Source organism: Coregonus clupeaformis, unplaced genomic scaffold, assembly GCF_020615455.1.
Source record: "Coregonus clupeaformis isolate EN_2021a unplaced genomic scaffold, ASM2061545v1 scaf0241, whole genome shotgun sequence".
NCBI classification, from domain to species: domain Eukaryota; kingdom Metazoa; phylum Chordata; class Actinopteri; order Salmoniformes; family Salmonidae; genus Coregonus; species Coregonus clupeaformis.
Genome location: NW_025533696.1, coordinates 237,501 through 258,637, shown reverse-complemented (window position 1 = coordinate 258,637; position 21,137 = coordinate 237,501). Strand labels below are relative to the sequence as shown.

General features: G+C 44.8%; 1 protein-coding gene across 1 annotated transcript; it reads left to right on the top strand.

The window, feature by feature from the left end:
- Nucleotides 1-1,860: 1,860 nt before the first annotated feature.
- LOC123484234 (CMRF35-like molecule 5) lies at nucleotides 1,861-19,512 on the top strand. The gene is made up of 11 exons (XM_045214353.1): nucleotides 1,861-2,026; nucleotides 2,606-2,941; nucleotides 3,125-3,232; nucleotides 12,610-12,717; nucleotides 12,871-13,104; nucleotides 18,487-18,528; nucleotides 18,718-18,738; nucleotides 18,844-18,864; nucleotides 19,054-19,074; nucleotides 19,348-19,368; nucleotides 19,508-19,512. Exons 1-11 carry the CDS (start codon nucleotides 1,987-1,989, stop codon nucleotides 19,510-19,512), a joined length of 957 nt encoding a protein of 318 aa, XP_045070288.1. The 5' UTR covers nucleotides 1,861-1,986.
- The last annotated feature ends 1,625 nt before the right edge of the window (nucleotides 19,513-21,137 follow it).

The following is a 21,137-nucleotide window of genomic DNA, read 5'->3' as shown; positions in this document are numbered from 1 at the left end:
ACACAAATCTAGGGTTGCTACCCAAGCCGGCTGGTCGTTCGTTCTATCGGTTCTATTGGCAGAGACGCCACCCGGTCGTTCAGTCTTTTAGTTCTGTATCTATGGACACCACCTAGTTCTTCGTTCTAAGAGTTCTATTGCCGTACTGGCTGGCAAAATTGTTATCCCTTGCTTGCTAGCTAGCTAGCCAACTACGGCTAACTTACAGTCACGTCAAACAGTGCAGCCAGAATAACAAAGAAGCTGCATTTGCATTTCTTAAGCTGTTTTCTAGTGACATTTATTTGGATACATCCATAAAAATGTGCTCTCTCTCGTCAGGACACTGTTGTTCAGAGGAGCTAGCCAACAACACAGCTAACACAATCACTTCAAACTGAAGCTGAAAAGACTGCTAACTAGCTGCATTTAGTTTCACCAGTTTTCTATGGACATTTCTTTGAATATATCCATGAAAATGATGCAAATTCATGATTTCGACTGGCTGAGAAAAGCTGCCTGCCTATCTGTCTTGTCCCGACTCCAGACCCCTACACGTTCATTACGATGCGACAGCTGGAGATCGAATTTCAATAATGAATCAATGTTGCAAATGTTAGAGAGACAGACAGCTATTGAAAACCAATTGCTAGTCTAAAAGAAATGGGAGATAATGTTTAGATGATTTTTACAGTGGAGATCAAGTTTATAAATTGCCTGGCTGGGCTGATGAGACAGTGGATTGCGCAGTGAGATGGAACAGAGTAAATAGGCATTTCAACATCATAGCTTTAGCCGGTGGTAACTTGTGGAATAGACACCGGCTGGAATGATTTTCTAACCAATCAGCGTCCAGGATTATACCCAACCATTGTATAACAATAAGATAACCTTAACCAAGTGTCCATATTAATTTATATTTATTCAAACAAACACCCAAATATAAGTGTGTGTATGTGTGTCTAAAAACAAAACACACACACACTCTGACATGGAAGAAAACCCCAGATATCAACATACAGTAGAGAAAGAGGAACTGACGATTTCGATCCAGAGAGAGAGAGAGAGAGAGAGAGAGAGAGAGAGAGAGAGAGAGAGAGAGAGAGAGAGAGAGAGAGAGATAGAGAGAGAGGCTGGACTTAACAGCTACCAGAACTCTTAAACGTGGATAGAGATGTGTTCATAGCTTCTAGGAGTGACTGTGAGAGAGTCGGAGTATCTGGGACTAGACTGGTAGTGACTGGTAGAGAGTCTGAGTATCTGGGACTAGACTGGTAGTGACTGGTAGAGAGTCTTAGTATCTGGGACTAGACTGGTAGTGACTGGTAGAGAGTCTTAGTATCTGGGACTAGACTGGTAGTGACTGGTAGAGAGTCTGAGTATCTGGGACTAGACTGGTAGTGACTGGTAGAGAGTCTTAGTATCTGGGACTAGACTGGTAGTGACTGGTAGAGAGTCTGAGTGTCTGGGACTAGACTGGTAGTGACTGGTAGAGAGTCTGAGTATCTGGCACTAGACTGGTAGTGACTGGTAGAGAGTCTGAGTGTCTGGGACTAGACTGGTAGTGACTGGTAGAGAGTCTGAGTATCTGGCACTAGACTGGTAGTGACTGGGAGAGAGTCTGAGTATCTGGGACTAGACTGGTAGTGACTGGTAGAGAGTCTTAGTATCTGGGACTAGACTGGTAGTGACTGGTAGAGAGTCTGAGTGTCTGGGACTAGACTGGTAGTGACTGGTAGAGAGTCTGAGTATCTGGCACTAGACTGGTAGTGACTGGTAGAGAGTCTGAGTGTCTGGGACTAGACTGGTAGTGACTGGTAGAGAGTCTGAGTATCTGGCACTAGACTGGTAGTGACTGGGAGAGAGTCTGAGTATCTGGGACTAGACTGGTAGTGACTGGTAGAGAGTCTGAGTATCTGGGACTAGACTGGTAGTGACTGGTAGAGGACTGGAGTGAGAGGAGAACAGTATAAAGTTGACAACATAGGAGGGAAGCCAGAGAGTAGAATGAGGAATCTCATGTCTGTCAGCATCAGACTTCTCTGTGGTGAGTACTATTATTATTATACCATATTGAACTGTTACTATCAGACCTCAATACATTAATACACACCTCATATTGAACTGTTACTATCAGACCTCAATACATTAATACACACCCCATATTGAACTGTTACTATCAGACCTCAATACATTAATACACACCTCATATTGAACTGTTACTATCAGACCTCAATACATTAATGCACACCTCATATTGAACTGTTACTATTAGACCTCAATACATTAATGCACACCTCATATTGAACTGTTACTATTAGAATGTAATACATTAATACACACCTCATACTGAACTGTGTTACTCACTGAACACTCAATTGTTGGCATATATAATTTTATGCTACAGTGATCAATGCTGTACTATACTATATCATTGAACGCTGTTTTACTGTATTGCTGTAGTCCTGAACACATACATGTACTGTATCACTCAGCCACAGATTATTAAACATTCTCTACATATCACTCAAGTATCTCCATTACCTGACTGTCTGTGAAATATGGTGCCAATGGGCAGCTGATGTTGTAGAGATGATGTGAATCTGTTTCTTTGGTTGTGTCATAGCTGTGAGCTGTGTGGTGTCAGGAGTGATCACAAAGAGAGGGACAGAAGGAGGAAATGCTAGCATTCAGTGTCCTTATGCACGGGGGTTTGAGACATACCAGAAGTACCTCTCAAAAGGGATCTGGGCCTACCGGGTTGATGTCATCAAAACCCAAAGGCATCAACACCCAACGTGGACTCATAAAGGGAGATACTCTCTGTATGATGACACAGAGAGAAGAGTCTTCACTGTGACCATCACTAACCTGACCCTAGAGGACTCAGGGACCTACTGGTGTGAAATAAACACATGGTGGTGGCATCACAAGACTGAAGTCAGGTTAACTGTGGAGAGAGGTTGGTGTCTAAGAGTTTCTATTAGTGTGTTTATGTGGATGATTACATTTTGCACATTATATATTTTTGTTGATGCATTATATCTCTCTCTCTCTCTCTCTCTCTCTCTCTCTCTCTCTCTCTCTCTCTCTCTCTATGTCTCTCTCTCTCCTTGACTCTCTCTCTCTTTTCCTCTCTCTACAGCTCCTTCTCCTCCCAACCCTGGCTCCGTCACCTCCAGACCTCTCCTCTCCACGACACACCCATCAACAAACATCACCATGGCAACTGACTCCTCAAACTCCACTGCAGGTATATTACCCTCAGTAGAACTGCTCTCTATAGCCTACACACTTACCTGTAGGCCAACATCTCTCTCTCTCTCTCTCTCGCTTTCGCTCTTGCTCGCTCGCTCTCTCTCTCTGTAGCTCTCTCTCTCTCTGTCTCTCTCTCTCTCTCTCTCCTTCTCTGTCCCTCCTCTGGCTTCTTTCTCTCTCTCTTTCTGTCTTCCTTTTGCTCCCCCCCCCCCTCACATCTCCTCCTCACTTCTCCCTCTCCCCAGTCACTAATATTAACCATGTTATTTAGTCCCTATAACCTGTTCAACACGTAACTGTACTCAGAGAGGTGCTGTATTGAGAGACTAGTTATAGTCATTATCTTTAGTCTTGTAACTGTACTCAGAGAGGTGCTGTATTGAGAGACTAGTTATAGTCATTATCTTTAGTCTTGTAACTGTACTCAGAGAGGTGCTGTATTGAGAGACTAGTTATAGTCATTATCTTCAGTATTGTAACTGTACTCAGAGAGGTGCTGTATTTAGAGTCTAGTAGTTATAGTCATTATCTTTAGTATACTAACTGTACTCAGAGAGGTGCTGTATTTAGAGACTAGTAGTTATAGTCATTATCTTTAGTATTGTAACTGTACTCAGAGAGGTGCTGTATTTAGAGACTAGTAGTCATAGTCATTATCTTTATTATTGTGACTGTACTCAGAGAGGTGCTGTATTTAGAGGCTAGTAGTTATAGTCATTATCTTTAGTCTTGTAACTGTACTCAGAGAGGTGCTGTATTTAGAGGCTAGTAGTTATAGTCATTATCTTTAGTATTGTAACTGTACTCAGAGAGGTGCTGTATTTAGAGTCTAGTAGTTATAGTCATTATCTTTAGTATTGTAACTGTCCTCAGAGAGGTGCTGTATTTAGAGACTAGTAGTTATAGTCATTATCTTTAGTATTGTAAGTGTACTCAGAGCGGTGCTGTATTTAGAGACTAGTAGTTATAGTCATTATCTTTAGTATTGTAAATGTACTCATAGCGGTGCTGTATTTAGAGGCTAGTAGTTTGGTCATTATCTTTAGTATTGTAACTGTACTCAGAGCGGTGCTGTATTTAGAGACTAGTAGTTATAGTCATTATCTTTAGTATTGTAACTGTACTCAGAGAGGTGCTGTATTTAGAGGCTAGTAGTTATAGTCATTATCTTTAGTCTTGTAACTGTACTCAGAGAGGTGCTGTATTTAGAGGCTAGTAGTTATAGTCATTATCTTTAGTATTGTAACTGTACTCAGAGAGGTGCTGTATTTAGAGACTAGTAGTTATAGTCATTATCTTTAGTCTTGTAACTGTACTCAGAGAGGTGCTGTATTTAGAGACTAGTAGTTATAGTCATTATCTTTAGTATTGTAACTGTACTCAGAGAGGTGCTGTATTTAGAGGCTAGTAGTTATAGTCATTATCTTTAGTATTGTAACTGTACTCAGAGAGGTGCTGTATTTAGAGACTAGTAGTTATAGTCATTATCTTTAGTATTGTAACTGTACTCAGAGAGGTGCTGTATTTAGAGTCTAGTAGTTATAGTCATTATCTTTAGTATTGTAACTTTACTCAGAGCGGTGCTGTATTTAGAGACTGGTAGTTATAGTCATTATATTTAGTATTGTAACTGTACTCAGAGAGGTGCTGTATTTAGAGTCTAGTAGTTATAGTCATTATTTTAGTATAGTAACTGTACTCAGAGAGGTGCTGTATTTAGAGACTAGTAGTTATAGTCATTAACTTTAGTATTGTAATTGTACTCAGAGAGGTGCTGTATTTAGAGACTAGTAGTTATAGTCATTATCTTTAGTATTGTAACTGTACTCAAAGAGGTGCTGTATTTAGAGGCTAGTAGTTATAGTCATTATCTTTAGTCTTGTAACTGTACTCAGAGAGGTGCTGTATTTAGAGACTAGTAGTTATAGTCATTATCTTTAGTATTGTAACTGTACTCAGAGAGGTGCTGTATTTAGAGGCTAGTAGTTATAGTCATTATCTTTAGTCTCGTAACTGTACTCAGAGAGGTGCTGTATTTAGAGGCTAGTAGTTATAGTCATTATCTTTAGTATTGTAACTGTACTCTGTCACGGTTCAGACAGACGACAAGAGGACCACAATTGCGTCACACCAGAAAGTTTATTTAAACTTAAGGGGAAAGGGATGTAGGGAGTGAGTGAAGGCTCCAGGGGTTATCCCGTCCGATGTGCTGGGTCTGTGCCTCCCCCCAGTGGCAGCGATGCGTCCGATGACGCCGGTGGTTGGTGGTCCAGAAGTCCTGGGGGGGGGAGGAAACACAGACACAACGGGGCGGAATGAAACCAGGCAGCAGTACAGTTCAAGGGAAATCCAAAAGACGTAGTAGCAAGGCAGAAGGCTGGTCAGAGTTACCGGGATTGAAGAGTAGTCAGGAGTCGTAATGGCAGAAGCAGGTCTGGATCTCCTGAGGCAGAAGAGTATCCAAAAACCAGGCAGGTCCGGGGTCACAAAACCAGGGTGAGCCAGAAGCGCGAGCAAACAGGTTCCGGGTGTGAGCTTTGCAGACGATCTGACACCGGAGAGCTGAAAGACAGGGCCTAAAATACTGGGAGAGGTTAGTGGGTAATGCAGCGCAGCTGGCAGAGTAATTAGAGCCGAGCAGAGCAGGGACAGGTGGAGCTAGTTAGGCTGAGTAGAGAGAGAGAGGTGAGCAGAGTGGAAACAAATTAAGGTGGTAACCCGGTGGAGTGAGAGGGCTCATGACAGAACCCCCCCCCCAAGGGACGGCCCCAGAAGTCCCAAGAGCAACACCACGCCGGGCGGGAGGAGGGGAGCCGGAGGAGGGCTAGAACTCCTCCGAACGGTCCGAGTGAACGTCCTCATCCTCGGAGGAAGCCGGAGGGCCGTGGTCGGGAGATGGGACAGGTCCCGAGACAGGATCAGGCACAGGACAGGAAGCCGAGCGGGCAGGACGGTTAGGGACCCCTCTGAGGCGGCCCCTACGGATTGCAGGTTGATCAGGATGCCGTTGGTGGAAAGCGGTGATGAGAGTCCTATCCACAATCCGACTAGCTGGCACCCAGGTCCTTTCCTCAGGTCCATAGCCTTCCCAGTCAATGAGGTACTGGAGACCCCTACCCCTCCGTCTGGACCGAAGCAGGCGGCGGACGGTGTAAACCAGACCACCATCGACGAGCCGTGGAGGAGGAGGACAAGGCGCAGCAGGGACCAGCGGACTCCTGGGCACAGGCAGGGGCTGCAGCAATCCGGCTGGGGGCTGGCAGGACGACTTGTGTTGGTTGCAGATGGGGCAGGCTTGGACGAATTCCCGTACATCCTTCCTCAGAGAGGGCCACCAGAACCTCTGGGCGAGCAGGTTGTAAGTGCGGGTGGAGCCAGGGTGACAAGCTAGGCGGGAGTCATGTCCCCACTGAACGACCTGGGACCTCAGGTCTTCGGGGACAAAAAGGCGGTCAGCTGGGCAAGTGCTGGGACCTGGCTGGTTACGGAGAGCCTCCAGCACCTGTTCCTCAACAGCCCAGGTCAGAGCTGCAACGATGCAGGGACTTGGCAGAATCGACACAGGGTCCTTGGAGGGGTCAGGAGCGGAGTTAGTAGGTACTGGCCGAGGGGAGTGCGGCGGCAAGCAGGCAGGTTCGGTGGCAGTCCTCTCCCCACTCCCTGATCACCCCGGTCACCCAGTCGAGCTGAGGGTTGTGCCGGCGGAGCCATGGGTAACCCAGGATGAGGGGTTGGCCTGGAGAGGGGAGCAGGTGAAACTGGATAGTTTCTTGATGGTTTCCGGACAGACCCATCGAGACCGGGGCCGTGACATGAGTGACCGATCCGAGTAAGTGTCCGTCCAGTGCCCGGGCAGGAATAGGAGGTGTCAAACGGAGGTTCTCCAGTCCCAGTTGGCGTGCCAGCTTGATGTCCATTATGTTGGCTTCGGCGCCAGAATCCACCAGAGCAGCCAGGGTGTGAGTTGAGTCAGAGAGGCGGAGGTGAACTTGCAGCAGGGGTTTGCGGTCGGAAGACTGGATGGTCATTGAACTCAACCGGACTCCCCTATGCCCGGTGAGCTTCGGCCCTTTAAAGGGCAGGTTAACACACGATGTCCATCACCTCCACAATAGAGGCAGAGGTTTGAGGTGAGCGTCGCTGGCGCTCTGCAGGAGTGAGAGAGGCTCGCCCAATCTCCATAGGCTCAGACTGATCAAGCTGACCTGGGTGAGTGGCAGTAGATGACAGGAGCCCAGTCGGATCTCTCCGAATGCCGGTAGTAGGTGGACCTTGGCGCCCCCCTCTCACGGACGACGGGTCTGTATCCCTCTGTCGATCCTGACAGTCAGTGCGATGGCTTCATCAAGAGTGGAAGGCAGTTCATGGGAGACCAACTCGTCCCTTGATATAGTCAGCCAAACCATGGAAGAACGCGTCCACCAACGATGGTGTGTTCCAAGAACTTCGTCTAGCCAGGGTTCGGAAGTCGATGGAATGGTCTGCGACTGTACGTCTGCCTTGTCGAATACTGAACAGTTCACGAGACGCCTCTGCGGTTGGTGAATCCAGGTCAAACACCTTCAGCATCTCCTCAGCAAACAGGTCGAAGGTTGCACATGCGGGGGTTTGACGTTCGAACTCTGCTGTTCCCCAGAGTCGAGCTCGGCCCGTCAGGTGAGTGATGGCATACCCAACTCTAGCCCCCTCCGTGGCGAAGGTCCTTGGCTGCAAGGAGAACTGAAGTCGGCAGCTAGTCAGGAATGGCCGGACCTGGGTTGAATCGCCGTTGAACCGCTCGGGGTTTCCAATCTTGGGTTCCGGAGCAGCGGCTGCAATGACCGGGGCAGGTAACTCGGGGGCAGGGCTGGTGGGCAGACTGGCTGGGGTCAGGTTGGTGAGGAGTTGAATGATCATGGCGAGTTGTTGTTGCTGCTGCTGGGACTGCTGCTGGTGCTGCTGGAACTGCTGATGCTGTTGGTGGCCGACCTGAAGCAGAGAGGAGATGACGCCGCTCATGCGGCCTAGCTCTCTCTCAGTGTGTTCCAGGCGTAGCATGGCGGTGGGTTGCTCAGGCTCTTCGGTTTCCATGTCGGGGGAAGTGTGCGCTGAGTCCATGATGGTCAGATCGTACTGTCACGGTTCAGACAGACGACAAGAGGACCACAATTGCGTCACACCAGAAAGTTTATTTAAACTTAAGGGGAAAGGGATGTAGGGAGTGAGTGAAGGCTCCAGGGGTTATCCCGTCCGATGTGCTGGGTCTGTGCCTCCCCCAGTGGCAGCGATGCGTCCGATGACGCCGGTGGTTGGTGGTCCAGAAGTCCTGGGGGGGGGAGGAAACACAGACACAACGGGGCGGAATGAAACCAGGCAGCAGTACAGTTCAAGGGAAATCCAAAAGACGTAGTAGCAAGGCAGAAGGCTGGTCAGAGTTACCGGGATTGAAGAGTAGTCAGGAGTCATAATGGCAGAAGCAGGTCTGGATCTCCTGAGGCAGAAGAGTATCCAAAAACCAGGCAGGTCCGGGGTCACAAAACCAGGGTGAGCCAGAAGCGCGAGCAAACAGGTTCCGGGTGTGAGCTTTGCAGACGATCTGACACCGGAGAGCTGAAAGACAGGGCCTAAAATACTGGGAGAGGTTAGTGGGTAATGCAGCGCAGCTGGCAGAGTAATTAGAGCCGAGCAGAGCAGGGACAGGTGGAGCTAGTTAGGCTGAGTAGAGAGAGAGAGGTGAGCAGAGTGGAAACAAATTAAGGTGGTAACCCGGTGGAGTGAGAGGGCTCATGACATACTCAGAGAGGTGCTGTATTTAGAGACTAGTAGTTATAGTCATTATCTTTAGTATTGTAACTGTACTCAGAGAGGTGCTGTATTTAGAGGCTAGTAGTTATAGTCATTATCTTTAGTCTTGTAAGTGTACTCAGAGAGGTGCTGTATTTAGAGGCTAGTAGTTATAGTCATTATCTTTAGTATTGTAACTGTACTCAGAGAGGTGCTGTATTTAGAGTCTAGTAGTTATAGTCATTATCTTTAGTATTGTAACTGTCCTCAGAGAGGTGCTGTATTTAGAGACTAGTAGTTATAGTCATTATCTTTAGTATTGTAAGTGTACTCAGAGCGGTGCTGTATTTAGAGACTAGTAGTTATAGTCATTATCTTTAGTATTGTAAATGTACTCATAGCGGTGCTGTATTTAGAGGCTAGTAGTTTGGTCATTATCTTTAGTATTGTAACTGTACTCAGAGCGGTGCTGTATTTAGAGACTAGTAGTTATAGTCATTATCTTTAGTATTGTAACTGTACTCAGAGAGGTGCTGTATTTAGAGGCTAGTAGTTATAGTCATTATCTTTAGTCTTGTAACTGTACTCAGAGAGGTGCTGTATTTAGAGGCTAGTAGTTATAGTCATTATCTTTAGTATTGTAACTGTACTCAGAGAGGTGCTGTATTTAGAGACTAGTAGTTATAGTCATTATCTTTAGTCTTGTAACTGTACTCAGAGAGGTGCTGTATTTAGAGACTAGTAGTTATAGTCATTATCTTTAGTATTGTAACTGTACTCAGAGAGGTGCTGTATTTAGAGGCTAGTAGTTATAGTCATTATCTTTAGTATTGTAACTGTACTCAGAGAGGTGCTGTATTTAGAGACTAGTAGTTATAGTCATTATCTTTAGTATTGTAACTGTACTCAGAGAGGTGCTGTATTTAGAGTCTAGTAGTTATAGTCATTATCTTTAGTATTGTAACTGTACTCAGAGCGGTGCTGTATTTAGAGACTGGTAGTTATAGTCATTATATTTAGTATTTTAACTGTACTCAGAGAGGTGCTGTATTTAGAGTCTAGTAGTTATAGTCATTATTTTAGTATAGTAACTGTACTCAGAGAGGTGCTGTATTTAGAGACTAGTAGTTATAGTCATTAACTTTAGTATTGTAATTGTACTCAGAGAGGTGCTGTATTTAGAGACTAGTAGTTATAGTCATTATCTTTAGTATTGTAACTGTACTCAAAGAGGTGCTGTATTTAGAGGCTAGTAGTTATAGTCATTATCTTTAGTCTTGTAACTGTACTCAGAGAGGTGCTGTATTTAGAGACTAGTAGTTATAGTCATTATCTTTAGTATTGTAACTGTACTCAGAGAGGTGCTGTATTTAGAGGCTAGTAGTTATAGTCATTATCTTTAGTCTCGTAACTGTACTCAGAGAGGTGCTGTATTTAGAGGCTAGTAGTTATAGTCATTATCTTTAGTATTGTAACTGTACTCAGAGAGGTGCTGTATTTAGAGACTAGTAGTTATAGTCATTATCTTTAGTATTGTAACTGTACTCAGAGAGGTGCTGTATTTAGAGTCTAGTAGTTATAGTCATTATCTTTAGTATACTAACTGTACTCAGAGAGGTGCTGTATTTAGAGACTAGTAGTTATAGTCATTATCTTTAGTATTGTAACTGTACTCAGAGAGGTGCTGTATTTAGAGACTAGTAGTTATAGTCATTATCTTTATTATTGTAACTGTACTCAGAGAGGTGCTGTATTTAGAGGCTAGTAGTTATAGTCATTATCTTTAGTCTTGTAACTGTACTCAGAGAGGTGCTGTATTTAGAGGCTAGTAGTTATAGTCATTATCTTTACTATTGTAACTGTACTCAGAGAGGTGCTGTATTTAGAGTCTAGTAGTTATAGTCATTATCTTTAGTATTGTAACTGTCCTCAGAGAGGTGCTGTATTTAGAGACTAGTAGTTATAGTCATTATCTTTAGTATTGTAACTGTACTCAGAGAGGTGCTGTATTTAGAGGCTAGTAGTTATAGTCATTATCTTTAGTCTTGTAACGGTACTCAGAGAGGTGCTGTATTTAGAGGCTAGTAGTTATAGTCATTATCCTTAGTATTGTAACTGTACTCAGAGAGGTGCTGTATTTAGAGACTAGTAGTTATAGTCATTATCTTTAGTCTTGTAACTGTACTCAGAGAGGTGCTGTATTTACAGGCTAGTAGTTATAGTCATTATCTTTAGTATTGTAACTGTACTCAGAGAGGTGCTGTATTTAGAGACTAGTAGTTATATTCATTATCTTTAGTATTGTAACTGTACTCAGAGAGGTGCTGTATTTAGAGTCTAGTAGTTATAGTCATTATATTTAGTATTGTAACTTTACTCAGAGAGGTGCTGTATTTAGAGACTAGTAGTTATAGTCATTATCTTTAGTATTGTAACTGTACTCAGAGTGGTGCTGTATTTAGAGGCTAGTAGTTATAGTCATTATCTTTAGTCTTGTAACTGTACTCAGAGAGGTGCTGTATTTAGAGGCTAGTAGTTATAGTCATTGTGTGTTTATGACAATAAGACCACCCACAGACATGGCTAGAACACAAGGTAACAACATACATTACTAAGTACCATAATGTAACATGGATTACATCTACCAAGTACCATTTATAAAATGGACTACAACTACCAAGTACCATTTATAAAATGGACTACAACTACCAAGCACCAAACTGTTACATGGAATACAACTACCTAGCATTAAACCCTAATAAACTACAACTATAAATGTAAAGATACATTTGTGGTGGAAACTAGCCATTACAACTTTCACCTCCAGACAGTGAATGAGATTGAACCACAACAAAAACACACCGACTGTGCCTGATACTTGGTATTAGATTGAATAATCTGGCTCTTCCTATTGATGTCTCATCATTAACATGTAATCTTTATTTCTGCTCTCCTCAACACCCACCTGTTTCTCTGTCTAATGTTGTCTTCCCTCTTCCCTCCCTCTGAAATGAAGAAACACAGAAGTACAGTACAGTAGAGACTAGCTAAATGTAGCATCACTGGAACATTATGCCTGTGTACTGTCTCTGGGTGTTCTAGGTGATCTGATGTTCTCTGGTGTTGGTCTGGGTGTTCTAGGTGATCTGATGTTCTCTGGTGTTGGTCTGGGTGTTCTAGGTGATGTGATTTCCTCTGGTGTTGGTCTGGGTGTTCTAGGTGATGTGATGTTCTCTGGTGTTGGTCTGGGTGTTCTAGGTGATGTGATGTTCTCTGATGTTGGTCTGGGTGTTCTAGGTGATGTGATGTTCTCTGATGTTGGTCTGGGTGTTCTAGGTGATGTGATGTTCTCTGGTGTTGGTCTGGGTGTTCTAGGTGATGTGATTTCCTCTGGTGTTGGTCTGGGTGTTCTAGGTGATGTGATGTTCTCTGATGTTGGTCTGGGTGTTCTAGGTGATGTGATGTTCTCTGGTGTTGGTCTGGGTGTTCTAGGTGATGTGATGTTCTCTGGTGTTGGTCTGGGTGTTCTAGGTGATGTGATTTCCTCTGGTGTTGGTCTGGGTGTTCTAGGTGATCTGATGTTCTCTGGTGTTGGTCTGGGTGTTCTAGGTGATGTGATGTTCTCTGGTGTTGGTCTGGGTGTTGTTCTACTACTGCTGGGTCTGCTGCTGTTCATGTTCTTTAGACAGAGGAGAGACAGAGACAGGAGACCAACAGGTACGGTAGTTATCACACACAATCGTTATTTAAAAAACACAGAAATATGTAAAAAAATTAATATACATTTTATAAATGAAAACAGTTAATTAAAATAACGTAAATCATCAAAGATAAATTATAAATAAATAATCTGTTTGTTTTCCTCTTTAGCATCTAAACACTCCAACCAGGATCAAGACACAGGAACCATCGCTAACCCCATCTACTTCACAGCAACCAATCAGAACCCAGATACAGCCTGTGATATCACCACCATCTATTCCACAGCAACCAATAAGAATCCAGATACAGCCCGTGACTTCACCACCATCGACGCCACGGCAACCAATCCTTGTGCAGATGACATCTACTCCAACGTTGGTCCGTCTACAGAGGTTCCAGACTGTGTGACCTATGCTACTGTCAACTTCCCCAGAGATCGAGCCTGTCTCCACTATGCTACTGTCAACTTCCCCAGAGATCCAGCCTGTCTCCACTATGCTACTGTCAACTTCCCCAGAGATCCAGCCTGTCTCCACTATGCTACTGTCAACTTCCCCAGAGATCCAGCCTGTCTCCACTATGCTACTGTCAACTTCCCCAGAGATCCAGCCTGTCTCCACTATGCTACTGTCAACTTCCCCAGAGATCCAGCCTGTCTCCACTATGCTACTGTCAACTTCCCCAGAGATCCAGCCGGTCTCCACTTTGCTACTGTCAACTTCCCCAGAGATCCAGCCTTTCTCCACTATGCTACTGTCAACTTCCCCAGAGATCCAGCCTGTCTCCACTATGCTACTGTCAACTTCCCCAGAGATCCAGCCTGTCTCCACTATGCTACTGTCAACTTCCCCAGAGATCCAGCCTGTCTCCACTATGCTACTGTCAACTTCCCCAGAGATCCAGCCTGTCTCCACTATGCTACTGTCAACTTCCCCAGAGATCCAGCCTGTCTCCACTATGCTACTGTCAACTTCCCCAGAGATCCAGCCTGTCTCCACTATATAACTGTCTCCTTCAGTACAGACTCTGATGCTAGTAACCACCCAGACACTCACCCTACAGATGTAGACACCTCATAGATGTACTGCACCATTAAACACTCTGCTACATAGTCTACTACTGTCACTGATCTGTATGGCAAAGCATGAATTCATGTTTTCATTTATTAATGTTTTCACTCATTTGTGTTTTTAATTAATTTGTTTATTTGATCTTTCATTTGTTAATTAGTTTATATATTCATTCAATCATTCATTTATGTGTTTGTTCTTTAATTCATTAATTCATATTTTTATTCATATTTTTTACATCGTTAATTTGTTAATTTGTTCGTATATTCATTTATTGATTTATTTGTTTGTTCGTTAGTTCAATCATCTCCTTGTTCGTTCATTCTTTTGTTTGTTTGTCGGTCGTTCCGTCTGTACCTCCGTTCATTCATTCAATCATTTTTCTACTGTGAATGTAACACTGGCTTGAACAAAAAGAGACAGTTTATCACTTTTAGAAAGCTTTGATTATTCAGTGTTTTTTACTCCACTTGACTGGGAATTGAGCCTATGTGTATTTATCAATAAAGCACCAATATCAAATCAAATTAAATCAAATCAAAATATATTGGCCACATGCGCCGAATACAACAGGTGCAGACATTGAAGTGAAATGCTTACTTACAGCCCTTAACCAACAGTGCATTTATTTTTTAATAAAAAAGTAAAATAAAACAAACAAAAAAAGTGTTGATAAAAAAAGAGCAGAAGTAAAATAAAATAACAGTAGCGAGGCTATATACAGGGGGTACCGGTACAGAGTCAATGTGCGGGGGCACAGGTTAGTCGAGGTAATTGAGGTAATATGTACATGTGGGTAGAGTTAAAGTGACTATGCATAAATAATGAACAGAGTAGCAGCAGCGTAAAAAGATGGGTTGGGGGGGTGGGGGTGGGGGGCAGTGCAAATAGTCTGGGTAGCCATGATTAGCTGTTCAGGAGTCTTATGGCTTGGGGGTAGAAGCTGTTAAGAAGCCTTTTGGACCTAGACTTGGCGCTCCGGTACCGCTTGCCGTGCGGTAGCAGAGAGAACATTCCATGACTAGGGTGGCTGGAGTCTTTGGCAATTTTTAGGGCCTTCCTCTGACACCGCCTGGTATAGAGGTCCTGGATGGCAGGAAGCTTGGCCCCAGTGATGTACTGGGCCGTATGCACTACCCTCTATAGTGCCTTGAGGTCAGAGGCCGAGCAGTTGCCATACCAGGCAGTGATGCAACCAGTCAGGATGCTCTCGATGGTGCAGCTGTATAATTTTTTGAGGATCTGAGGACCCATGCCAAATCTTTTCAGTCTCCTGAGGGGGAATAGACTTTGTCGTGCCCACTTCACGACTGTCTTGGTGTGTTTGGACCATGATAGTTTGTTGGTGATGTGGACACCAAGGAACTTGAAGCTCTCAACCTGCTCCACTACAGCCCAGTCGATGAGAATGGGGCCATGCAATCATGGGTGAACAGGGAGTACAGGAGGGGACTGAGCACGAACCCCTGAGGGGCCCCCCGTGTTGAGGATTAGCGTGGTAGATGTGTTGTTACCTACCCTTACCACCCTGATCCACTTGCAAAGGGGAGGTGTTTAGTCCCAGGGTCCTTAGCTTAGTGATGAGCTTTGAGGGCACTATGGTGCTGAACGTTGAGCTGTAGTCAATGAATAGCATTCTCACGTAGGTGTTCCTTTTGTCCAGGTGGGAAAGGGCAGTGTGGAGTGCAATAGAGATTAAATCATCTGTGGATCTGTTGGGGCGGTATGCAAATTGGAGTGGGTCTAGGGTTTCCGGGATAATGGTGTTGATGTGAGCCATGACCAGCCTTTCATAGCACTTCATGGCTACTGACGGCTACAGTCGGTAGTCATTTAGGCAGGTTACCTTAGTGTTCTTGGGCACAGGGACTATGGTGGTCTGCTTGAAACATGTTGGTATTACAGACTCAGTCAGGGACAGGTTGAAAATGTCAGTGAAGACACTTGCCAGTTGGTCAGCGCATGCTCGCAGTACACGTCCTGGTAATCAATCTGGCCCTGAGGCCTTGTGAATGTTGACCTGTTTAAAGCTCTTACTCACATCGGCTACGGAGAGCGGGATCACACAGTCGTCTGAAACAGCTGATGCTCTAATGCATGCTTCAGTGTTGCTTGTCTCGAAGCAAGCATAGAAGTAATTTAGCTCGTCAGGTAGGCTCGTGTCACTGGGCAGCTCGCGGCTGTGCTTCCCTTTGTAGTCCGTAATAGTTTGCAAGCCCTGCCACATCCGACGAGCGTCAGAGCCGGTGTAGTACGATTCAATCTTAGTCCTGTATTGACGCTTTGCCTGTTTGATAGTTAGTCTGAGGGCATAGCGAGATTTCTTATAAGCGTCTGGGTTAGAGTCCCGCTCCTTGAAAGCGGCAGCTCTACCCTTTAGCTCAGTGCGGATGTTGCCTGTAATCCATGGCTTCTGGTTGGGGTATGTACGTACGGTCACTGTGGGGATGACGACAACGATACACTTATTGATGAAGCCAGTGACTGATGTGGTGTACTCCTCAATGCCATCGGAAGAATCCCAGAACATATTCCAGTCTATGCTAGCATAACAGTCATGTAGCTTAGCATCTGCGTCATCTGACCACTTCTGTATTGAGCGAGTCACTGGTAATTCCTAGTTTTTGCATGTAAGCAGGAATCAGGAGGATAGAACTATGGTCAGATTTGCCAAATGGAGGGCGAGGGAGAGCTTTGTATGCGTCTCTGTGTGTGGAGTAAAGGTGGTATTTTTTTCCTCTGGTTGCACATTTAACATGCTGGTAGAAATTAGGTTAATCGGATTTAAGTTTCCCTACATTAAAGTCCCCGGCCACTAGGAGCGCCGCCTCTGCATGAGCATTTCTTGTTTGCGTATGGCCTTATACAGCTCGTTGAGTGCGGTCTTAGCTTCAGCATCGGTTTGTGGTGGTAAATAGACAGTTACAAAAAATATAGATGAAAACTCTCTTGGTAAATAGTGTGGTCTACAGCTTGTCACCCCTTGTCTTACCGGAGGCAGCTGTTCTATCTTGCCGATGCTCCGAAAACCCCGCCAGCTGTGTTATCCATGTCGTCGTTCAGCCACGACTCGTTGAAACATAAGATGTTACAGTTTTTAATGTCCCGCTTGTAGGATATCCATTTTATTATCCAATGATTGTACGTTGGCTAATAGGACTGATGGTAGAGGCAGATTACCTACTCGCCTTCGAATCCTTACAAGGCACCCCGACCTGAGTCCCTGATATCTCAGTTTCTTCTTCATGCGAATGACGGGGATTTGGGCCTTGTCGGGTGTCTGAAGTAAATCCTTCGCGTCCGACTCGCTAAAGAAAAAATATTTGTCCAGTACGAAGTGAGTAATCGCTTTCCTGATATCCAGAAGCTCTTTTCGGTCATAAGAGACGGTGGCAGAAACATTATGTACAAAATAAGTTACAATTAACGCTAAAAAACACACACAATAGCACAATTGGTTAGGAGCCCGTAAAACGGCACCCATTTCCGAAGGCGCCATTATATTCAATCACAAGGGCCATACACACACTGGCGACCAATCAAAAGGGACATATGTTAACTTAATGCACTGACCTCTATTTTTAGCTAATCTTTTTTGTGCTCATGGTCTCTCTCTCTCCTCTCCTCTCCTCTCCTCTCCTCTCCTCTCCTCTCCTCTCCTCTCCTCTCCTCTCCTCTCCTCTCCTCTCCTCTCCTCTCCTCTCCTCTCCTCTCTCATGGTGATGATGGTGTAGATGTGAGTCTCTCAGAGGCCTAGAGGAAGTGATGCAACTACCTGAGGTTTTGTGGAGAGCTGCTGCTGACAACATAGCCTCCGTTGCTATGGTTACCGTGATCACTATCTTACTCATAGCCCTTTGGGGCCTGGTCAATAGTAGTGCACTATGTAGGGAATAGGGTGCTCTTTGGTACACAACCACAGCTAGCTGAGTTCTCTTGTGGTTCAGAAGTCTAACCTCCGGCCGGTTTGAACCATTTTCACACAGCAGAGAGAGAGAGAGAGAGAGAGAGAGAGAGAGAGAGAGAGACAGAGATAATTCCATTCTGTAGCCATAATTACATATGAAATGTCTCTATTCCTTTGAAACTGTTGTGAATTCTGTAGGGACAGTATCTGACAGACCAACATGTCGTCTATGACATTGTTGTAGTTATTGTTAACTCTATTGTCCATTGTATGTTTATTACTTAGGGCTCTATTCAATCCGTATCCAGGAAGTTGAGCTTTACAGCCTGATGAATATTCAAAGGTAATGTTCCTGTGTTAGTGGAGACTGCGTTCATGGTAAATGCTGCATATGTCGGCTCAATCAGAAATGACTTTTAAATTTCTAACGTGCAGTCTGTAACACTTCAGGGATACATATTGAACAGAGCGCTTATTTTGTTAGTGATTTTCATTTCTAATACAACCCCCCAATCCCCCACCCGCTGAAGTTGCATTGACAATCTTGGTTATTTTTTAAATTATGTTAATATTCGTAATAAATCATTCTAGTTCCAAAGTATGCTTTGACAATATGCACATCTTGCCAATAAAGCTATTTGAAGAAAAAAACTAGTAGCTGATGGACCTGTGCTAGCTGGTAGTATAGTAAAGTAACTTGAACAGTGTAGTAACTGTGATAATAAAGTAACTTTAACAGTATAATTACTGATGAGTAACTGTCCAGAATGAAGATACTCCTCGTTGTCTCCTGCTGTCTCCTCTCAGGTGAGTTCTGTATCCTCTCTTGTGAGTTCTGTCTCCTCTCTGGTGAGTTCTGTCTCCTCTCTGGTGAGTTCTGTCTCCTCTCAGGTGAGTTCTGTATCCTCTCTTGTGAGTTCTGTCTCCTCTCTGGTGAGTTCTGTCTCCTCTCTGGTGAGTTCTGTCTCCTCTCAGGTGAGTTCTGTCTCCTCTCTGGTGAGTTCTGTCTCCTCTCAGGTGAGTTCTGTCTCCTCTCAGGTGAGTTCTGTCTCCTCACGGGTGAGTTCTGTCTCCTCTATGGTGAGTTCTGTCTCCTCTCAGGTGAGTTCTGTCTCCTCTCTGGTGAGTTCTGTCTCCTCTCATGTGAGTTCTGTCTCCTCTCAGGTGAGTTCTATCTCCTCACAGGTGAGTTCTGTCTCATCTCTGGTGAGTTATGTCTCCTCTCAGGTGAGTTCTGTCTCCTCTCTGGTGAGTTCTGTCTCCTCTCAGGTGAGTTCTGTCTCCTCTCTGGTGAGTTCTGTCTCCTCTCAGGTGAGTTCTGTCTCCTCACAGGTGAGTTCTGTCTCCTCTCTGGTGAGTTATGTCTCCTCTCAGGTGAATTCTGTCTCCTCTCAGGTGAGTTCTGTCTCCTCTCAGGTGAGTTCTGTCTCCTCTCAGGTGAGTTCTGTCTCCTCTCTGGTGAGTTCTGTCTCCTCTCAGGTGAGTTCTGTCTCCTCTCAGGTGAGTTCTGTCTCCTCTCAGGTGAGTTCTGTCTCCTCTCAGGTGAGTTCTGTCTCCTCTCAGGTGAGTTCTGTCTCCTCTCAGGTGAGTTCTGTCTCCTCTCAGGTGAGTTCTGCCTCCTCTCAGGTGAGTTCTGTCTCCTCTCAGGTGAGTTCTGTCTCCTCTCAGGTGAGTTCTGTCTCCTCTCAGGTCTGTCTGTATCAGTTTCTATAGTTCTGTCTGTCTACATTACACAATAGATCTGTTCAGATGATATAATGAGTATATTATGCTACCTCGTAATGATGGCCTGTGTGTTGTCCTCTTACCTCTCTGTTGATGGGTCCAGTATGATGGTGTTCAGGACAATGTGGTCCAGTTCCTCTTTAGTGACTGTGTGTTTCTGTTTGACAGCTCTATGTGTTGTGGACTCAGTCATCACTAACGTGACCGGAGTTGTTGGAGGACAGGTCGCTTTCGTCTGCTCATTCACATGGGCAGGGACCAATTACAAGTACTTCTGCAACAGTAGATGTTTAAGTAACAGTGACATTCTGGTTAAAACTGAGGACAGCAAGAACCATATTGAGAGAGGGAGATACACTATAGATGACAGAGGAGATGGAGACTTCACTAATACGGTCATACATTTGGCAAGAGGTTAGGAAGTGCAGTTCAGTTTCCACCTCATTTTGTGGGCAGTGTGCACATAGCCTGTCTTCTCTTGAGAGCCAGGTCTGGCTATGGCATCCATTCTCAATAGCAAGCCTACAGTGGTTCCTCATTTATAAGTTGCGTCATACCTTAGTGCAGTCCTAATTCTACTTTGCATGCATTATTTGGTGTTTTACGTTGTTCACAGAGGATGTGTTTGCAACATTCTGCATGAAGAGTCTCAATGTGTTGTTTGTCCCATTTTGTGAATTCTTGGTTGGTGAGCGGACCCCAGACCTCACAACCATAAAGGGCAATGGGTTCTACAACTGATTTAAGTTTATTTAGACAGGATTTGTTGTTCCTTTTGATGGCGTAGAAGGCCCTTTTTGCCTTGTCTCTCAGATCGTTCACAGCTTTGTGGAAGTTACCTGTGGTGCTGATGTTTAGGCCGAGGTAGGTATAGGTTTTTGTGTGTTCTAGGGCAATGGTGTCTAAATAGAATTTGTGGTCCTAGCAAGTGGACCTACCTCCACCATTATTTCTGTCTAACTGAGATTTACTGTCAAGGCCCAGGTCTGACAGAATCTGTGCAGAATATCTAGGTGCTGCTGTAGGCCCTCCTTGGTTGGGGACAGAAGCACCAGATCATCAGCAAACAGTAGACATTTGACTTCAGATTCTAGTAGGGTGAGGCCGGGTGCTGCAGACTGTTCCTAGTGCCCTCGTCAATTTGTTGATATATATGTTGAAGAAGGTGGGCTCTCTCTCTCTCTCTCTCTCCCTCTCTCTCTCTCTCTCTCTCTCTCTCTCTCTCTCTCTCTCTCTCTCTCTCTCTCTCTCTCTCTCTCTCTCTCTCTCTCCCTCCTCTCTCTCTCTCTCTCTCTCTCTCTCTCTCTCTCTCTCTCTCTCTCTCTCTCTCTCTCTCTCTCTCTCTCTCTCTCTCTCCCTCCTCTCTCTCTCTCTCTCTCTCTCTCTCTCTCTCTCTCTCTCTCTCTCTCTCTCTCTCTCTCTCTCTCTCTCTCTCTCTCTCTCTCTCCCCTCTCTCTAGATTCTCTTCCCTCAGACTACTCTCCTGTGCAGGACAGAATCAGCGTTCTGGTAAGTTTCATTTTGTGGAGAGCTGCTGCTGACACCATGACCTCCGTTGCTATGGTTACTCTGATCACTACAGTCTCCTCCTTTATCACACCTTTATTATCTATCCTCTTATTATTATTACTATTATTATCATTACTCCATTATCTGTCTGTCTGTCTGTCTGTCTGTCTGTCTGTCTGTCTGTCTGTCTGTCTGTTTGTTTGTCTGTCTGTCTGTCTGTCTGT

Bases quoted from the DNA above. Each gene is read 5' to 3' on its own strand.
- LOC123484234 (XM_045214353.1), top strand. From the start codon at position 1,987: ATGAGGAATCTCATGTCTGTCAGCATCAGACTTCTCTGTG. The intron at 3,233-12,609 runs GTATATTACCCT...TGGGTGTTCTAG, and splicing joins CTCCTCAAACTCCACTGCAG to GTGATGTGATGTTCTCTGGT. The intron at 13,105-18,486 runs GTGTGACCTATG...GTCTCCTCTCAG, and splicing joins GTCTACAGAGGTTCCAGACT to GTGAGTTCTGTATCCTCTCT.